This window comes from Taurulus bubalis (assembly GCF_910589615.1).
Source record: "Taurulus bubalis genome assembly, chromosome: 1".
In the NCBI taxonomy this organism is placed as follows: Eukaryota; Metazoa; Chordata; class Actinopteri; order Perciformes; family Cottidae; genus Taurulus; species Taurulus bubalis.
Genome location: NC_136589.1, coordinates 29156387 through 29175307, shown reverse-complemented (window position 1 = coordinate 29175307; position 18921 = coordinate 29156387). Strand labels below are relative to the sequence as shown.

The following is an 18921-nucleotide window of genomic DNA, read 5'->3' as shown; positions in this document are numbered from 1 at the left end:
AAGCAGGCGCTCATTCATCCACCAGCTCACTCTGCGAAGGAGGGGAATAGCGGCTCATGCGCAACATTCAGCGTGAATGTTGATGCATAACAGCAACTTTAAGGAACATATAGGTGCATTGATTCCGCTCAGGATGGAGAAATCTGCCTTTTGCATTCAACCTCTGGAAATATCAGTGACCGCGCGGACAGCCCCACAATGAACCCCTCTATGTTCGTGCCTCCGACGCTGCAACTTCTCACCGAGGAGCGGGTGATATACGGATACAGGAGGATCGTCTCCCGAAATAAAGTTGAGCGAGAGCAGGAATCAAGTTGGAGTAGCGCTTGAAAGAAAGGACTCATCACAAATTAATGAATTTGTCCGGATCACTGAACCGGAGAGGTTTTACTTGCAGCGCTGACAATATAGAGTTGACTTATTCTTGAGAGCGCATCACTTGATCTCTTTTGCAAAATCAGGTACGTGTATTTTCATAATAATAAAAACATTTGATCCACTTATAACTCTCAAATGCTCAGTTTAAAAAGGAAATGTCCAAATTCCACCCTCCAAATCTGCTATACGCACTACTTTTTCATCCCCATAATGAAACTGTCTGCCCTCTTCCCAGCCCGGAGAGAATGAGGTGTCGCTGGGTGAAGCATGAGCTGTCAGAGAATCAGTCATAAGCGGCTGTCTCTTCTATGGCTGGGGGCAGCATTCGGCCTCTGGCTCTGCTGGTGCTCCGGGGCCGGTGGCGCCGCGTCCGCCGCCGGACAAGACGACGGCGCCCCCGGCTCCCTGGGCTGGCTGCTGTCGGATAAAGGGCCCTTCCAGCAGGCCCTGGAGTTCACGGAGGCTGCGGAGAGGTACCAGCAGGGCTTCAGCACCAGATACAAGATCTACAGGTGAGACTGAAGGAGAGCTCTGTAGGTGTGTGTGTGTGTGTGTGTGTGTGTGTGTGTGTGTGTGTGTGTGTGTGTGTGTGTGTGTGTGTGTGTGTGTGTGTGTGTGTGTGTGTGTGTGTGTATGTGTGTGTGTTTACTGTATGTTTCTTTCAGGAGTTTCAGGTTCGTGCTGTGAGTGTTTCACCACACATGCCATTGGATAGTTTCACTGATGAGCACTTTGAGCCAGAGAGGAACTAATCAGCAAAAGCAGCTTCTGAGTGTGTTTGGAATGAAAACCTGCACCTGCACCAAATTAGTTGCAAACTGATGAGCAAATCTAAAACAAGTATTATAGTGGTGCAAAGTGTGCCCTTTGCTCCTCCCTTTAAGTATTCACATTCAAAGATAATCAGCCATGTGAATAGCACCAGACAGTGGTTTCTTTCTTTCTTGGGTTTTTGCTTCAGGGTTTGACATTTGAAGACAGCAGGAGTTAATCCCCTGACTGTGTGTGGACACTTACATCCTTTCAGTGACTTCCTGCAGTGTCCCTGAGCTGCACTTCACCGCTCCCTTTGTCTCACATTTGTCATAAATTTGACATTTGTCATAAATGTACCTATTCTTACCGATTTACCTATTCTTGCTTTGTTACAACTATGTTGATAAATATGTTCACATGCAGATATTATGGAAATGCAATATGAAGGATTGGAATTAGTTGTATTCGTATATGTTTGTGTTTAGGATATTGTCGAAGGCTTGCTGATATTTTGTAGGTAGCTACAAAATAGGGTGTATATATTTAGAGGTGTTTATCTTGCTGAGAAGAAGAAGATAGACTCGTAAAGTCTGTTCTTGTGTTTATTGGTGCAGTTTTCATTTTACTTAGTATTTACGTGCCTTATAAATGCCTCAATGTCCAAGATTCTTTTTCTGAAAAGAACACTTCATGGTCTGTATCTACCATATGCATGAATCAAGTGGTCCGTTATCTCCTCTCAGTAATCCTTTGGGCTGTGGTGTTCATCTCTTAGTGACAGCTGCATTTTTTCAACAGACCTGCTGCACAAATGCCCCAATCGCCCCCTGATTTGAGGCTTCTTCTTTTCCAAAACGTTAGTGAAAATCATTAACAAAGAAGCAGACAGCTCGGACTGTCAACGGCAGGCCATCTGCTGGCTGACGTCTCACCGCTTGAGGATCTTTTACCCTGAAGCGGTCGATCCTGCAACTCGTAAACTGCCTGCTCACATTTCTAACCCAAGGGCTTTTTTAAGGATTAGGGATTAGGGATTTAGAGGAAGAATCCAAAATGAGGCCCAACGTTTGTTAAAAAAACCCTCCAGTAACAAGGTGACAACTGACAGGAGAGTCAACCAGTTTCTAGTTCATTTGCCTGTTTTGGACTATAATGTCTTGCAAAGAATACATTGTGGAAACACAAAAGGCATTTATTCTTATAAGTGTGGATAACCTATTTCCCATTCCCCACAGAGTTGCAGATGTTCAGTATTATTCTATGTGCTCTTAAATAGTCTAGAGGCTAAACTGCTATGTTGCCCCGCTGACCTCTGTAATAACTGAACCAGAGCATGCTGTCAGTCATGAATCACCATTTAAACTGTCGATTTGCGCCTTTTACAGTGTTTTCCCTCCAAGGACTTGCTTTCATCACTATTGATTGCTTACAGTACATACAGTAAGCATCCATTTAGATTGATGAGTACATTCTTCCAGCATCCACCCCTCTGTATGCCCCTATGTGCATGCTGACGGAATACCTTGAGGCTAAAGCCTGGGCTGGAACCACAACGCCCATCTGTCCACCAGGGACGGACTCTCAGCCTGTCCCCTTGTTATGATGATTGGCTGTAATGACACACTCCACACTGTCCCGGTTCCCCAATTATTTCTCTACCGATCATTTTTCTTGTGGCAGTGATTTGATTGCCTCCCAGAAGGAGAGGGAGGTACACAGAGCAGCAGGCATTACGGTGGGAGAGGAAGACATAACTGATGCTATGGAGGGAGGGAGGAAACGAGAGAGTAGCAGCCGTATCTCCCAGACGGTTTGTGAATAGCTAGCGTTCAGCGAGACTCGTGTCCAAAGGGCACAAGATAACAAATGATGGCAGCTGATAATGTGTGACTTTATTTTGGTTTTACGTCTTTCTGTTGCTGCGGGAGTTGCAGCACTGCATGTCAATAAGTTCTGTTTTATCCGTGCAGTTGTTATTTAAAGCTGTGACAAGCTTGTTCAGACAACAGTGACAGATAGCGATTCCCGACCAACATGGACATGTGGAGCAGCTCAGCTAATTTGAAAAAGATGAAATTCCCATTTACCAAATAACCTTCTAGCTATGACATGCAAACTGCACAGGACATGGTTTCGTTCAACGAACTAAGTTTTAACAACCGGACACCAATAGTCTTATCTGAATATAGCAGGTCTTTAAAAAAAACAGTTTGACATTTTGGGAAATGTGCTCATTTGCTGTCTAGTTTACTGTCATTGTGCTTAATAGTCAGCTTTAACCAGTTAACTTAACCAGCACCTCTAAAGCTCACTAATTTACACGTTGGATGTTATTTCTTTAATCCTTAAAACATAGCAAGTGCGAAGCTAACAAGCTAACCGGCTGCTAGCAGTAGCTTCATATGAGTCATGAGTGTCTGTATGGTAAGTGTTTTTCCAAAATTGTCAATAACTTACTTTCAGGGAATTCTTCTGAAAATCAACAACTAATTATGAATTTAACACAACAGTCATATTTCTCAACATTGCCATTTCAAAACCTCTCTAACTAGTGGAATACTGCATCCTGGTAGAACAGTACTGTTATGAGCCTAAAGAAGGTTTTAACTGAAGAATGTAAAAACAAAAACTCCAGGTAGCTATAAAAACCCCAACTGTTCTGACAAAATAACAGGGACATGACCTCAGTGTTCTCAATAGCAGCAACAGCCATGGCTACGATTACGAGTACATCAACACTAGTAAAAGGTAAAAGTGCTGGATAAATGGTTGAAATGTTGAGCTTCTGCTCCGAGTGGTAGTAGTAGGAAGGCAAACTTGACTGAACCCACTAATATACAAAACAATGTCAAAACAGCAACATCAACAATCAACTTTTACACTGTATCAATCATATATAGGAAAACATAGCATTTAATTAAAATTACACCAATATGTGTGATTGCCAAGGGAAAAATTTAAAGTAAAAATACTAAAACCACAAAAGAAAATACATGCAGGTTGTTAAAAGTGGTTTTCTTACACATTAGAGGACTAAGAGGATACATTACAGTGTAATTGTGATAATTAAGTATGTGCATGTAGAGTACAGTCAGTACTACTATCTATATAGTCTCTGAAAGTTTGTAAAACACATTCACCTTAGCCTTTTATTCCTATACAGCTTGTTAAACAGCCGCCTCGGGCCTTATACACAACTAAAGGCCTAAACGAAGTGAGCAAATGTCTCTGTGCATTTGTGTGTGTTGTTGTGTCTCTAGGGAGTTTGGTCGATGGAAGGTCAACAGCCTGGCGGTGGAGAAGAGGGATGGTTTAGGTGGCAGCGGTGGCCTGGTTCTGCCCCTCGACCCCGACTTCACGCACACCATCCGCCAGCTGGGGAGACGGCCAACCCTCCAGACGATTACAGAGAGTCTAATCAAGAAATATGGCACCCACCTCCTCCTCTCTGCCACTCTGGGAGGTACAGTGGAGTATGCAGAGCTTCAAAGCAAGCCCGATTCACACAGCTTCCAATGTCAATTTGTTTTCTCAGCACATGGGGCACCGATTTTGACGTCTGTTGCTTTCTAAACAACAAGCATAGGATCATTTTTCTGGATCAGTGTCTTTTGGCTCACAAAAAAATATATTCGCTATGCTTTAGTGTACAATACATAATTTGGAGAAGGCAGTGAAAGGCAGATTTACTATTTTTGTTTGGCTGTCAAAATAGGATATTTCCCAAACACATCATTTGAATTAAATTGGCTTATCTTTTCTTTCTCTAATGCATTTCGATAATATATTATACTTTATCAATAGAAGGTTGGGTTTGAAAAGTTTCTGCTGTAAAATAAACAAAAAGCACAGTTTTGAAAGAGCTATCCAAATGCAAATTTAGTTGAAAACAGCTACTGGCGATGAACCTTGAAAACTAGGATTATTTTGATGTTCGGTGTGCTTTTATGTTATTCCCATTAATACAGTAACTGGCCAAAAATCAGAACTGTAAACATACGACTTGGACGTCAGTACCTCAGAACTGAAGACAAAACAAGTCTTTATAGTTTAAACATTTCATACCAGAATTAAAAAATCTCTCAGGCAGAAATCCATCCTAAAAAAGACAAAGATACAATCGCCTCTACTTAGAGTGGACTCAGCAGATCGCAATACGACACAGGAATGTTTAAAAACAGAGTGAAACTCTTATCTTTCACCTGGAACAGCTCCTGATACAAGACAGTCAGACTTTGACTGACGTAGCTGAGGTTGTTTGAGGTTGTTTGTGGAAAAACTTGATCCAATTGAAGGAGACGTCTACTGGAAGCAAAACAGTCCATTCATATTTTGTGGGTTTTGGTATTTTACTTGGACATCGGAGACCGTTATTCCTGTCAGATTCCCACTGATAAACAACGTCATTCTGCTGATAGAGGCATTGGATCAGAATGGCTTTTCCATGTGACTATTTGCTGATCTGTCGCTGTTATGATCAAGGTTTGATTTGGTTTAGGCTCCAAAACTACTTGGTGTAGGATAGCAAACAGTGGTGGTCATGATTTAAAAAAAAAAAAAAAACAACAATGTTGATTTTTCACAGGAAACAATCAGCACTGTCCACAGTCCAAAGTCGACATTGTTTAACTATGACCATGACTCTTTCATGCATGCAATTTTGACTGAAATGTTTATTCTTGTGGTCAAACTGGGATCATTTGGATGAGTAAGATCATTAATGCTGCATTCACACCAAAAGCGTTGCGAATATTCGCGCTGCGTCAAAGGGGGCATTGCTTGTCTCCGTGTAAAGAGCTATTATTTCCGCTATCGACCATGGAATAAATAACCACTAGTTTTGCTTTAAACTTGTGGAAGTCCCAAAAACGTCAGAACGTCAATCGCCCGCGCGTTTGGGTTCATAACACCATTCGTAGCCGCACACAGCTCGGTGAATTTCACCGACTCCTCCAGGAACTGCGTCTGTCTTATCTCCGTAAAAACAGTTACAGTTTCCTTCATCCACCATGGAAATAACCACTAGTTCTGCTTTATACTTGTTGTGTAAATTCCACATACGTCAGAACATCAAACTCCATCGTGTCTGGGTTCATAATATTATCTGTAGTCCCACAACAGCGTCTGAATGACGGCCGCTATCAGCGCTACTTCAGCAGCAGACCAGCAGCAGTTTGATTTAGCAATAGCAAGACGACAGTGAAAAAACGCTTTTTCGCAACCTATCGCGTCTGTGCATTGACTTTGCATGTAATCTGGTCGCGCGTCAAGTTCATATTGGTGTGAACGCAGCATAAGGCTCTTCCCTTCTTGGCAAAGAAAGACACTAAATCTTTCACTGTTTGACAGCTGATTTTTGCAACAAATGTTTTTTGGTGCAGGCCCTCATTTGACCGTAACATGTCTGGAAGTGGACATCACTATTTACCTACAGTATGTATTTACTTCATATTCTCCTCAATACAGGACAGAGCATCGCAAGAACAAATGCACCTCATATAGAGTGATGCTCTGTCACTGTGGCCAGGGACCAGTTTGGGAGGAGGGCCAATAATACTTGTATCGACAAAATGGTCTTGATGAGTTAGGAGAAGATTTAATGCTGTTTAGGTTTGTTAAAGAGCACACAAAGTGGACACACTCATTCAAACTGCACTCAACATTCTTTTGACTGAGTGCCGAGACATTGGCTGTATTTTCCTGGTAACTCAGCGTTTTAGACAAAATAATTGGGCTTATTAATGTTAGCTATATAGGTCATAGTCAGTGTGGACACGTGGTGCTATTGCTTTTACCTGCAATGAAATGTAATAACTCACAGCTGAATGTAGCAATTTCATTGAATTTCTCTGGGGCACACACACTGAAAGTTATATTGAGAAATGTGGGGAAATCAACTAATGCAATAGAAGCACGGTAGATGAGGCAGTGTGAGTAAAAATGTCAGCAAAAACATAATTTATCACAAAAGTCCTGGGGCCAGATGCATCACACTCAAACTGTGTGTACTCACAAAGACACAAATGTGCATAAGCATTCTTTTCATCTGATTTATAAAGCCTGATTATTTTTTTACAGATGTCAATCATTGTGGAATTGGGCATATAAGCCTCATTTCCAGTCCCACAGTTGCCCATAACTGGATGTGGAAAAGCCCGAAGACATCTATTTGTCTATTGATAGTGCCCGCTCCACCACTCATAGACCTGTCAATGAGAAGGATGGCAAAGAAGCACTGCAGTTTCACCAATTGGGACGCATCTGTGAAGTTCTCCGACAGCACCACAGCAGCTGTCATTACTCACAGCCATTACGCACAGCAATAGCTATTTGTTGTGCCCATCCAAATTCAACACATAGACCTGTAAACCACCTCAATCTTCATTATTCAGAAAGATGATCGCAACAGACCAAAGTGCTTCATAATTCAGGATAAAATTGAAAGATCATTACAAGTGAAATAATGACTCAAATATAAATACAAACAATGACAAAATTCATCAATAACACAATCAGGGAACAACCTAAATCAAGCCTGTTGTGGTAGTTTGATTTTCCATGTACAAATTGTGAATTTTTTATTGAATGCACTTGTCTCCCTGAGAAGACCTGAGATCTGTTGTATTTTTTGTATGTCATTTTTAATACTGTAATTAAGATAATTAGGACAATTAGGGTATGTTGATTAATGAGCTCTGTTCCTGAGGAGTTTAATAGATGCAGAGACCTTGTCTGTACCTTTTCCTCCATCATCCAAACTATCAGTTCCACCACAGCACTTAATCACTACTGCGCTTTTCTATCGGATCTGAAAAGATACTAATGAAAGGTGATTAGCGCTGCTCTGTCAGAGCTAATGAAGCTCTCCTTCCTTCTGCATAACTATCACCAGGGGAGGAGTCTTTGACAATATTTGTGGACAAAAGGAAGCTCAGCCAGGAGTCTTCGCCTGTGGGCCCCGATGGCAGCCGTAGCAGCAACAGGAACTCAAACACTACGGGGACGGCGACCCTGGAGGCCCTCCACCAGCTGGCTGCCTCCTACTTCACCGACAGAGAGAGCACCCTGCGCAGGCTGCACCACCTCCAGATTGCATCCACCGCCATTCGGGTATGTGGAAGTCAAGTAACACTCTAAAATAATGTTTGTAGATAAAACACTGTGCATGTAATCACTGCAGTAAAGGCAGCTGTGTATTTTCAAATGTGTATTTTCCCTGTCTTAGGGATTGTTAGCCGCCAGCATTTACACATGGGAACAGCAAGATATAAAGCATCGAGGTGGACAGGCTTGGTTTTGGGTTCAGTTAATAAAGCAAGATTATCCCATTCTTGGTCAATAAATAAATGCATACACACATCACTAAACAACAATTGACCCAGTATGAGTCAATATAGCATGCACCAGTGAAATACTAGGCTGTTGTTAGAGTGTACATACATGCCTCAATAACTTTAGAGGAATGCTTGATTTAGGTATTTATTTATTTTTTCTGTGAACCTAAGATCAGTGGAGTATTTCGGCCAAATGTTGCATTATCACAACAACAAACAGTCTTTAAAAACATTTCAAACCTGATTTTAGCAGATGATAAAAAAAATGTAAGTACAATGTTATTCACATTAAATTGTACATACTGTCAGTATTTTTTTTAAACTTTTTTGGCAAAAAGCATTACCTGCTAAAATTGTACTTTTTGCTGACCTTAGAAGTGTACTCCAGGGTGTAAGCACTCAGTACGTCACGGCTGTGTATGGTTACAGGTACAACAGACTCAAAATGTCAACAAGAGAGGTAGAAGTAAAACACCATTTTTTAAGTGTGACGTTACGTTAGTATCAAAAGATCTCATTATGCAGACTGATCCCCTGACAATGTTATATTATTATCTCCATCTGGTGTCAGCATGTTGAGAGGTTATGCGTCAGGATTGAACGTCTGTCCACGCTTAATCTCTCATTCTACTGCAGCAGAATGCATAATATTTTCGGTGGCCAGTTAAGGCTGCATGTCCAAGGGCCCCTCTTGCAATGACTCACACTTTCTCAAAATACCTTTCATTGCCTGTTTTATACTGACATTTACTGACTGCTGACTACTCACTCACTACTCTTAACCGGCCCCCGTTTGGTAGGGGCCGCTAATGATAACACAGCTGAGTGCTTCTACGACGGCCAGGCGCAGTGGGGGATAACAGTTTACACACTGTTATTGTTTGGGTGTGTTTGGCTTGTCGCTAACAGCTAACGGAACTAAGAATGCAAACGCTGCTGTACCACTCAGTCGCTGCTCCAAGGCAAGACAGCTCAGAGAGTTTACCTTTCGGTTTGGCACGACTGTACACGACTCTAGTCTTATTGTTGAATCTGTTTCGTTGATGCATTGACATGATGATTGGTTGAGGTGGAGCTCATTTAAAAAGCTTTATTCTTGTTGGTAGTTTTAATCTGTAACTGATTTATATTTTAGAAACAGATCAAATGGATTGTATGTGAGATCTTACTATAGAGAGTAAATCATAACGTAGCCTTTAACATCAAATTAAAAGTGTTAAAAGTGGTTAATTGTGTATTCCTCCGATGATTGTTTTAAAATATTTTTTTCTAATCATGTCCTTGGTAAAGGACCCAATCATTGGATGTCTTGAAAAGCGCTTCATAAATCAAATGTATTTTTATTATTTATATTCAAATAAATGTAATCAAGCTAACATCCAACTATTATCTCGCTCAGACAGAGGAAAGAAGATAAAGTAGCCAAACCGAAAATACTTAAGTTAAATACAAGTACCTCAACATTTTACTTACGTTACTAGTTCAGTATTTCGCAACTTTCCACCACTAACTGAGATTCAGTCCAAAATGTGTGAAGAGCAGTGAAAATTCATGACACTTGCAGATAACATGCATCAACAAACTTTCATTCCCACTCAGGAAATGTACTTCCATAACTTTTTTAATCAGGTAGGATTAAGAACAAATGCTTATTTACAGAATTGCCCTGACACCAGCAAATGCACCTGTTGTAACTGCAGGGATGCAGCAAATCTTTCTCTCCTTGGCGCGCAGTTTATTGTCACATAGATGTGTGCCGAAGGAACTGCGGTGAATCATTTGCATCAGTTTCTGATGAATGTATTTTTTTTAACTTTTTTTGTAAGATGGTCAAACGTGTCTTTGCTAATCACCCATTACAGACTAATTGACTATTTTAAGGCAGTGGAAAACAATATTTAAAAATACAAGGTCTCACAGCATCCCCAGTATGAAGCTTTAAAGAGAAGAGACTGGCAGCAGCGGTGCGTCCTGTACTATAAAACACCAATCATCCATTTTATCATCTGAAGTGGCCATTAGAGTGTACGCATTAATCAGCCTGAGGGGCAAACATAGATGCTAAAGTGAGTAGCCACTGATGAAGACAAGCTGCCCCACAAACTGAGAACATGTTCCTACAGTTATGCATCAGCTTGATGGATTAGAAATATCATTCCATTAATTTCCAGCAAGGCTTACTTCCATTCATTTGCCACTTTGCAGTGTGTGTGGAGTTCAGGCAGATTGAAGATCAGTTCCAGAGAAAGAGAACGAGAGAGGGAGATGAATATCACATTTTATGAGGGATGTAAAGCAGCACCTGCGATGGTCATTCATTAATGACACACGGTATTGAGGGTTCAGGGAGAAATAGGACAGATCCGGAGCATAAACTTATGCTAATACACAATAAGTTATGCGTCTTTTGTGTCAGAATTTCAAAGTTCAACATCAAGATTAATTACTGTGAGAAATAAGCAGAGAGGTGAATCAGTTTAAAGTGTTTTAGTCAGAGGGAAGTTGATTTCTTCTCTGATGAATGAAGATTCACATTTTCTAAAATGTCTTGCAGGTGACAGAAACCAGAACGGGTCCGCTTGGATGCAGCAACTATGACAACCTGGACACGGTCAGCTCCGTACTGGTTCACAGTCCAGAAAACAAGGTTCAACTACAAGGTAAAATCTGTTCAAAATCTGATTAAAATGTGTTGGTAATAACCTTGAGTAGTCATGACAAATTTGACTTTTGTTTGCCAGAAACAAAAGCATGTAGCGTGACTTTGTTATGAAGCCTGAGAACATCGCAGGGTCTACAGGGTGGATGATACGTCAACAAAGCATGCAAAAGTTGTTTTCTTCATATCTATTAATCACTTTTTCAAGCATCATTTGCACTGACAAACAATTAATTCTGCCAATAGGGACATTAGATCAGAACGACTTTTCATGAGACTATTTTCTGATCCGCCATCGTTACGATCAAGGTTTGGTTTGGAAAAATTAGATCAGAAAACTCACTTTAGAAAGTAAGTTAGTTTGGAGAACTTGTGCCCCTTTCTTAATGTCACACCATCTTATATATTTATTATTTTAGTCAAACTGGGAAGATTTGGACGGACGTTGGATTGGACATCAGCAATAGCCTTATATTTAATGAACTGATATTAATGTGACATTTATCATCTAATCTAACTCTCAGCAAGAAAGTATATTTCCCAAATAATCTAACTATTGCTTTAATACATTTGGCATTATTCTATATGTTTGTTACTGTCTACAAATGCTATCAAAAAGCCCAAACCAACAATGTGCTATTCTTTTTCTCTATTCAATCAAATTTCCTGAACCTGATGCCTTCAGCTCCCAGCCCATTGTTCACTGCTTAACGCATCGAGAAATAAAAGTCAGAAATATGTTTGTTTTCGTCTTTTACAAAACACAAAGACATTTCTAAAGCAGCTGGTCACTGTGGTTTTTAGTAAATGGTACTCAAGCAGGAACAAATTGTGTGTTTGTTTGAGACTATTTTATGCTGTAGATTATTACATATTTGGTGCAATAGTGAGTATTTATGACAGCACGACAGAAGTGTGTGTGGGATTGAGTCAAAATAAACTACAGTGAGTGAGAAGTGTGTGTGTGTGTGTGTGTGTGTGTGTGTGTGTGTGTTTATGATACATTTACTACATTTGACTTGTTTTATGTGGCTCATTTTTGTGTTTTAAATAGCTTGAAGAGTAAGTGCACTTCTACGTGTTTTTTTTAAGATATACAATAAATGATAAAACTTCACTGAGATGAAGCACATCAATGATACTGTTAATATTTACATTTCTTACCAAATTATTTAAAACATCTTCTTTGAATTATTATAACTATAATACTAATTCTGAATGGTCTCTGTTTTTTTCATTTCACTTACCTGCAAAATCACTTAAATGCAATATTTTAGCGTCTACTGTGTTTTTATTGTCTAATTTCATTGTCTGTCTGATCTTATTTAAATGTGTTGCATTTGTATTTTGGGGGATAAATTAGTATAGTAAGAAAAATACTGTAAAAAAAAAGGTTTGTTATAACAATTTTATTTGAAACAACCTTTCATAGGGCTGCAGGTCATCCTACCAAGCTACTTGCAGAGCCGCTTCATTCAGGCGGCGCTCAACTATGTCGGCTGTAAATCTGAGGGCCAGTTTGTCTGCCAGAGCAGCGACTGCTGGTGTGAGTGCAGCGTGGACTTCCCTCTGTGTAACTGTCCTCTCTCTGACCTGGAGACTCTGGAAAGCAACTTGCTGCGTATCAGAGACACCTGGAGGCTGACAAACCAGGAGTTTGAGGAATCTGGTGAGTCAGGGAATTTAATTCACTATGACCCACCAAAAAGGGACCTGAAAATGTCAGCTTGAATGGTGCTTTCAAAAAAACTCACAGGTGGAACATGGGCTCTCAGAATGCTGTACTTTGGAATACAGGTTTTCACTACATTTACATTTGGAAATAAGAGCTAACATGAACAAAAACACAAGTCTTGTTCTAAATGCATTCTTGGCTGTCAAACACTGTCAGTTGCCAGACACTAAATCAAGAGGCCTGTCACTCATTGTGTCAGATCAGAGGATGCTTCTGGTTCTCTTTGATGCTTCTGGTTCTCTTTAGGTGCTCAGGGCTGCAGTGTATGAAAATACACAGATCTTTAAAAAAAAAGGCAGACTGAGCAATTGCTATATAAAACTGTAAATCATAGCTTGTTTTATGGAGGAAAAAAAGCCCAAAACTGCTGTATTTGGATGTATTGAACACCATAAGTAATATACAAGTGAAATATATGGTTTGGTACATGAGAAAATGTAAATGTCACAGATGCGCGCAAATGTGCCCCAATGCAAATTTTGGAGACCTCGTCTGAATTTCCTCTGTACTAAACCCTCTCTAAATTTGTTCTGCTTCACTTTATCAAAGTCAAACTTTGCAGAGATAATGTTCACATATTGTGCTATGATTTGGGTTAGAGTTAGACCTTAGACCTTACAGCTGCATCATTTCAAAGAAATAATTATCCTGAAAGTGCATTTTTTTCTAGGCGGACCTGAAACCTTTTAATTTTTACTGCGTGTCATCTTCATTTACTCTTAGCCAGTAACATATAGACTGATATTTACACATCTGAACAAAATCTCACATGTGTAGCCTTTTATTATAACACCAACATTATTCAAATAGCCCTAGTGGTTGCAGTGGTATGCAATTTTCGATCACGAGATATAGCATGTTAATTAGTGAGCTTTAGAGGTGCTGCCTGTTTACAGTCTTTATCCTCAGATTAAACAACTAGTATCTAGCGTAATATGTATTGTGTAGATATAAAAAAAAAAATCTGTCTGAGAGTTAATAATTTAAAGCTCTCAAAATGAAAAAAGACAAATCTGAATTCTGATAAAAAGGTAAACGAATATGCAAAAAGTGTAAATAAAATAAATTAAGCTTATGAAATCAGAATGCCTAATCATTTATACTCTTCCTCTAAATTGTTGAACTAGCCAATGCAGGTAGAGCGCCACTGAGCTTATCGTCATGGCTGGTGAGCTCTGTCATTGATTGTGTAACATTGATTGAAAGGCCTTCATCAGAGCACACTGACTGTATTTTCTTCATTCACGGCTCCTGTAGTAATTTCCCTCGGCTCTATGCACATGAAAAAGTGTCTACACACATAAATGAACCAACTGTTACACAAAGCCTGCAGGCAATCAAACACCTGGTGAAAAAAAGTATTATCGCACTAATTTCTAGACAGTGCTATAATTACCATAATTACCACACCCGCATACCAGAATATTAGTAGCAAGTAGCAATTTACCCGGAACTCTGATAGAAGTGTCAAGGAACTTTTCAGTCATTTTTGTGTAATGTTTGACACCCTGTGTGATTTAAGTTATGGTGGCAAGGAGCCTTACTTTCCCATTGTTGGAGGCAAAAGCCGCAATTTAGTTTTCAGTGCCCTTAATTTTAATTGGAGGTGTGCAGTGCTCTATGCTGGCAATTGGTGGTGAACATGTATCTTTTCACAGAAACAAAATATGAAAGGAGTTGTCTGACATGCTCATGAAATTAGCATTCCCTTCCTCCAAAGGAAACCAAAATAACTAAACATGCTTTCTTGGCATGCTGCAGCTGTTTGCTTTTCTGGGACAAACAATAAGAAGTAGACATTTTTAGTTTTTTCATGGATATTGTTACCCTGCGGCTCATAGCCACAGGCAGAGTTTATTTATTCATGTCCTTTTTTCCTACCAGAGGAGTTCCAAAGCTTTGTTGAGAAACTGCCAACCCATTACGCTGTAAACACATCTGTCGTGGAACACATGTGGAGGACGGATGCCAGCCTTCTCCAGCGCTACAGGCAGCTGGAGACCAGTGGCAACCAGCTTTTTGCTAAAGCTCGCCGTAACGTTAACAAGCTCTTCAGCCTCAGCAAGAGGTGCCGAAAACAGCCCAAAATAGTCCTGCAGAGGACGAGGTAAGAAGCAAGACAAGAACAAGAGAGGGGACTATTTATACCGCTGTCTGTTAACCCAAGGTGCTCCCCAAAACTTATAATTATGAAAATGATTTATGCGCTAGGCGCTGGGAGAAAGCAACAGAGCAGGACGGTACTTATTAGAAGGCACTTGAGGAAAATAGTTGTGGCGTGAGGTGAAAAGTGCTGACAGGAGCAAAGCTGCTCCTCTGTTCCACCAGGGGGAGAGACAAACAGGATCATGTTGGGCCAAACAGACAGTTTCACTGTCTGCGGGTTTAAACTGCATAACAATCAATACAGCATCTTCAAATTTCTCATATAGTAATCCATTTGTTTTAACAGAATCACATCCAAGAATCTGAGCTGCTGTGACCAATAATACATGACAACTTTGCTTATATTTATCACTGTATTGTTTTTACTATCACAGCTGCTGTTTCAGCAGCAGTCCCACCTTGATAATCTATTTCTGCAATCCACCAGAGACCACTATGGTCATAATTTTACTCAGATGTATTCTTCTCTCATGGACACTCTATGTTTATAGCTATTTCTGGCAGGGCAATTAACTAAATGACACAATCCACCAGCTCACTACTCAAATACAGCACTGCCTCCTCAGTCCACAGTCAAATGGCACATTTTTCTCACAAACGCTTGTAAAAAATTATAAAATAGTGGTTTAGACTCACTGGGTACGTCTGCTTTTTGTGTCCCTTTGAAACAGAATATGTGTGTTATATTTATTAGCTTTTTCCCATTGTAATTGTAATTCAATAACATTACACCTTGTGCTGTATCTGCTGTAAAAGTAGACTTGAGACAAAAAGTTACAAGACAATAAGAGTATGTATTTATGCATATGTGCATCTGTGTGTTGTGTCACTGCCACCCATCTGCACCATAGTTTTTGATGCACATTAAAATGACATTTCCTTCATTGCGTTATCACAAAAAAACATTAAAAAAAGATTCAAAGTAACAAATATGAATGAGATTTTCTGTGTTTAACCCAACTGTCGTCTCTTCTACAGGCCTCTACACTTCTGGTTGAACTACGCCCTCTCAATTTTATACTGCAGTGAGAACAACCAGGTTGGTGTTTATAGTGATGAGAACCTCAGCTGCTCCTGCCCCTACAGCCATCCGCCTTGCCAGGACCTCATTCCCTGCTCTGTGGGCGACGGTGCCCGCTGCGTCTCCTGTTCCACGGAGAACAGGACACGATGCTCCAGCTGTAACCTTGGCTTCACCCTCACCCAGGGAGCATGCCGGCCCGCCGTGCCCGACCCAACTGACCCCTACCTGGGCTTGGAGAGTGACAGGGACCTGCAGGATCTGGAGCTGCGCTACCTGCTCCAGCGGCGCGACCCCCGCATTGCTCTGCATGGTGTGTTTGTGAGCAATGACGTACGTGTTAACACTTGGTTTGACCCGTCCTGGAGGAAAAGGATGCTGCTCACCCTCAAGAGCAACCGGGTGAAATCCAATCGGGTTCATATGCTCCTTGGACTTGCCCTCCAGTTTTGCCTCACCAGAAACAGCACTCTGGAGCCGGCGTTATCTCTGTTTGTGAATCCCTTTGGGGGCAGCCATTCAGAGAGCTGGACCATGCCTATAGGTCAGCACGGATACTCTGACTGGGAGCGAACCAAGCTGGATATCCCTTTGGACTGCTATAATTGGACTTTAACTCTCGGAAACAGATGGAAGAGTTTTTTTGAGACGGTTCATTTCTACCTGAGGAGTCGTATCAGGGACCCTGTGGGAGTGACAGGAGGCAACAAGAACATGACGGTGTACTATGAGCCTCTGGAAGCAACTGAGCCATCAAACAACATCGGCTACATGAAAGTGAACAGCATGCAGCTGTTTGGATACAGCGTGCATTTTGACCCCGAGGCTATTCAGGACCTGATTCTGCAGATAGACTACCCGTACACTCAGGGATCACAGGACTCAGCCCTGCTGCAGCTGGTGGAGCTGCGCTACAGAGTTAACCGCCTATCTCCTCCCGGGGCCCCACACATGGATCTGTTCGCCTGTCTGCTGCGCCACAGACTCAAACTGTCCAGTGCAGACGTGAACAGGATACTCACTGCCCTGCAAGCTTTCAGTGCCCGACAAGCAAACTACGAGGAGTACGAGGCAAACAAACTGTGTAGTTAGTTAATGGCCACTATTTGATGTTTTGTACTATTTCCTTGCCACGGACAGACCTGTATCCTTTGTCAGCTGGATCCATTTGTGCCAAGTGTGTGATATGTTGTTCAAGGATGTGTTGTACATACACTTATGTGCAATTAAATTTGATGTTTTAATAATTTCAGTTCAGTTTTATGGATTAAAGCCCCCTGAAAACTTTTCAAAATAATAGGAAACATTTGTGACTTAATAAGCAACCATCAAGTTTGGCTTCAAGTTTGGGAAACAAAACACCCAAAGGCACCATGTATTAATAGTTCAACATTTGATAATTTGCTGTGTGGGACAGTGTGGGTGTGATCAAATATGATTGACAGTGGCCTGACAACACAACTCAAACAACCGGACAACTGCCATCATGTTTTATTAAAAAATTTGCTAAACCCTGATCATGATCAATGCATTGAAATGCATTGCAACTTTTCCAAACGTATCAACATCAAACCAGTGAGAACGATGACGTGAAATAACCAAAACTGTTCCAGGAAAAATTGTGTTCAATATTTTGAACTGAATGACATAATATTTAAACATGAAGCTAGCACACATCAGGATATCCTTATAGCCATCCTAGTAATCTCACTGGAGAGTTGTAGTGGTGTGTGTTGTGTTGTTTTTGCCCATCTGGAGCCTCAGAACACAAGGTCTCCATTCTCCATTGAGGGAATAGCCTCAGCACAGATTACTAAGTGTATAGTGAGAAAAGGGAGGGTCAGAGCAGCCTGCCTCTGTTCCTCCGTCTCCCCGTCCGCCATTCACACTTACTGTGATAGATGAGCTGGAGCGCCTCAGAGACATGTCCAGCATCAAACAACAGTACGCTATAGTATCAGTGACAAGGATAGTACTCCCACCCAGCACCGGAGCGAGTCGGACACTCAAAAGAGTGACTCAGACCAAAAGAGAAATCAGCTTTAATCCCCTAAGGGGCGTCGCCAGCAGAGCCACAGCCTTGCAGCATGGTGCAGCTTTGATTAGACGAGCATGTAAAGAGCTTGTAGCAAAGACATAGCTTCATCAAGATTCACCTGACACGTTTCTCCTGAGATTAAAGCCAGACACAATTTTCTCTGATGCTATGTCGTTCAGAATGAATGTGAAGAGGTTGTTGAGACAGTTTTGATTGTGAGATGAGATGCCGAGCACATCAAAACCACTCTGTACTGCCATGCAGATGACTGGACAGTATGATGCATTATGCTGCAGCGTTAAAGTACAAAATCTGTTTCATCAGTTAATGTGGCAGAGAGTGGATTGGCAAAGTAAGACATCACTTTCATGACAAGCATCTTCCATAGGCTGCCTTTGAGCTTAAATATTGATTTTATAATTTTATTGACCGATTTTAAGACACAGCAGGGTTGTCTCCAGGCTCTAACACAAGTCTTCTAATTAGCTATCAGATATCAGAAGAGCACAGTATCAACTCACCATATAAAATTCCTCTTTACAACTCTTTGACTTTTCCTTTTTCATGCTCTCATTGTAAAACACATTTTACTTTTTAGCAGTTTAGTCACTGGAAGTAGTTGCTATAGTAATATTTAACATGACAAAATCTACCAACCTGTATTGTGTGTTTTAATTGACAGCAGGGGAAAGGTTGTGTGTGAGAAAGATATTGAAACTGGATCACGTCCCGGTAAAGGGTTAATTCCGGAGGTTTATCAGTGAGCATCTGGTGTGATTTAAAAATCTTTTTAACAAGTAAATATTCTGCATCTGGGTCTAAAAATGTGATGCA

At 40.9% G+C, this 18921-nt stretch overlaps 1 protein-coding gene across 1 annotated transcript; it reads left to right on the top strand.

Moving 5' to 3' along the window:
* Positions 1-645: 645 nt before the first annotated feature.
* Positions 646-17141, top strand: LOC306744199 (BMP/retinoic acid-inducible neural-specific protein 3-like; the record flags this gene model as incomplete). The annotated part of the gene is made up of 7 exons (XM_079226788.1): positions 646-890; positions 4395-4597; positions 8027-8244; positions 11023-11128; positions 12560-12796; positions 14747-14969; positions 16007-17141. 7 exons carry the CDS (start codon positions 646-648, stop codon positions 17139-17141), a joined length of 2367 nt encoding a protein of 788 aa, XP_079082914.1.
* Positions 17142-18921: the final 1780 nt, after the last annotated feature.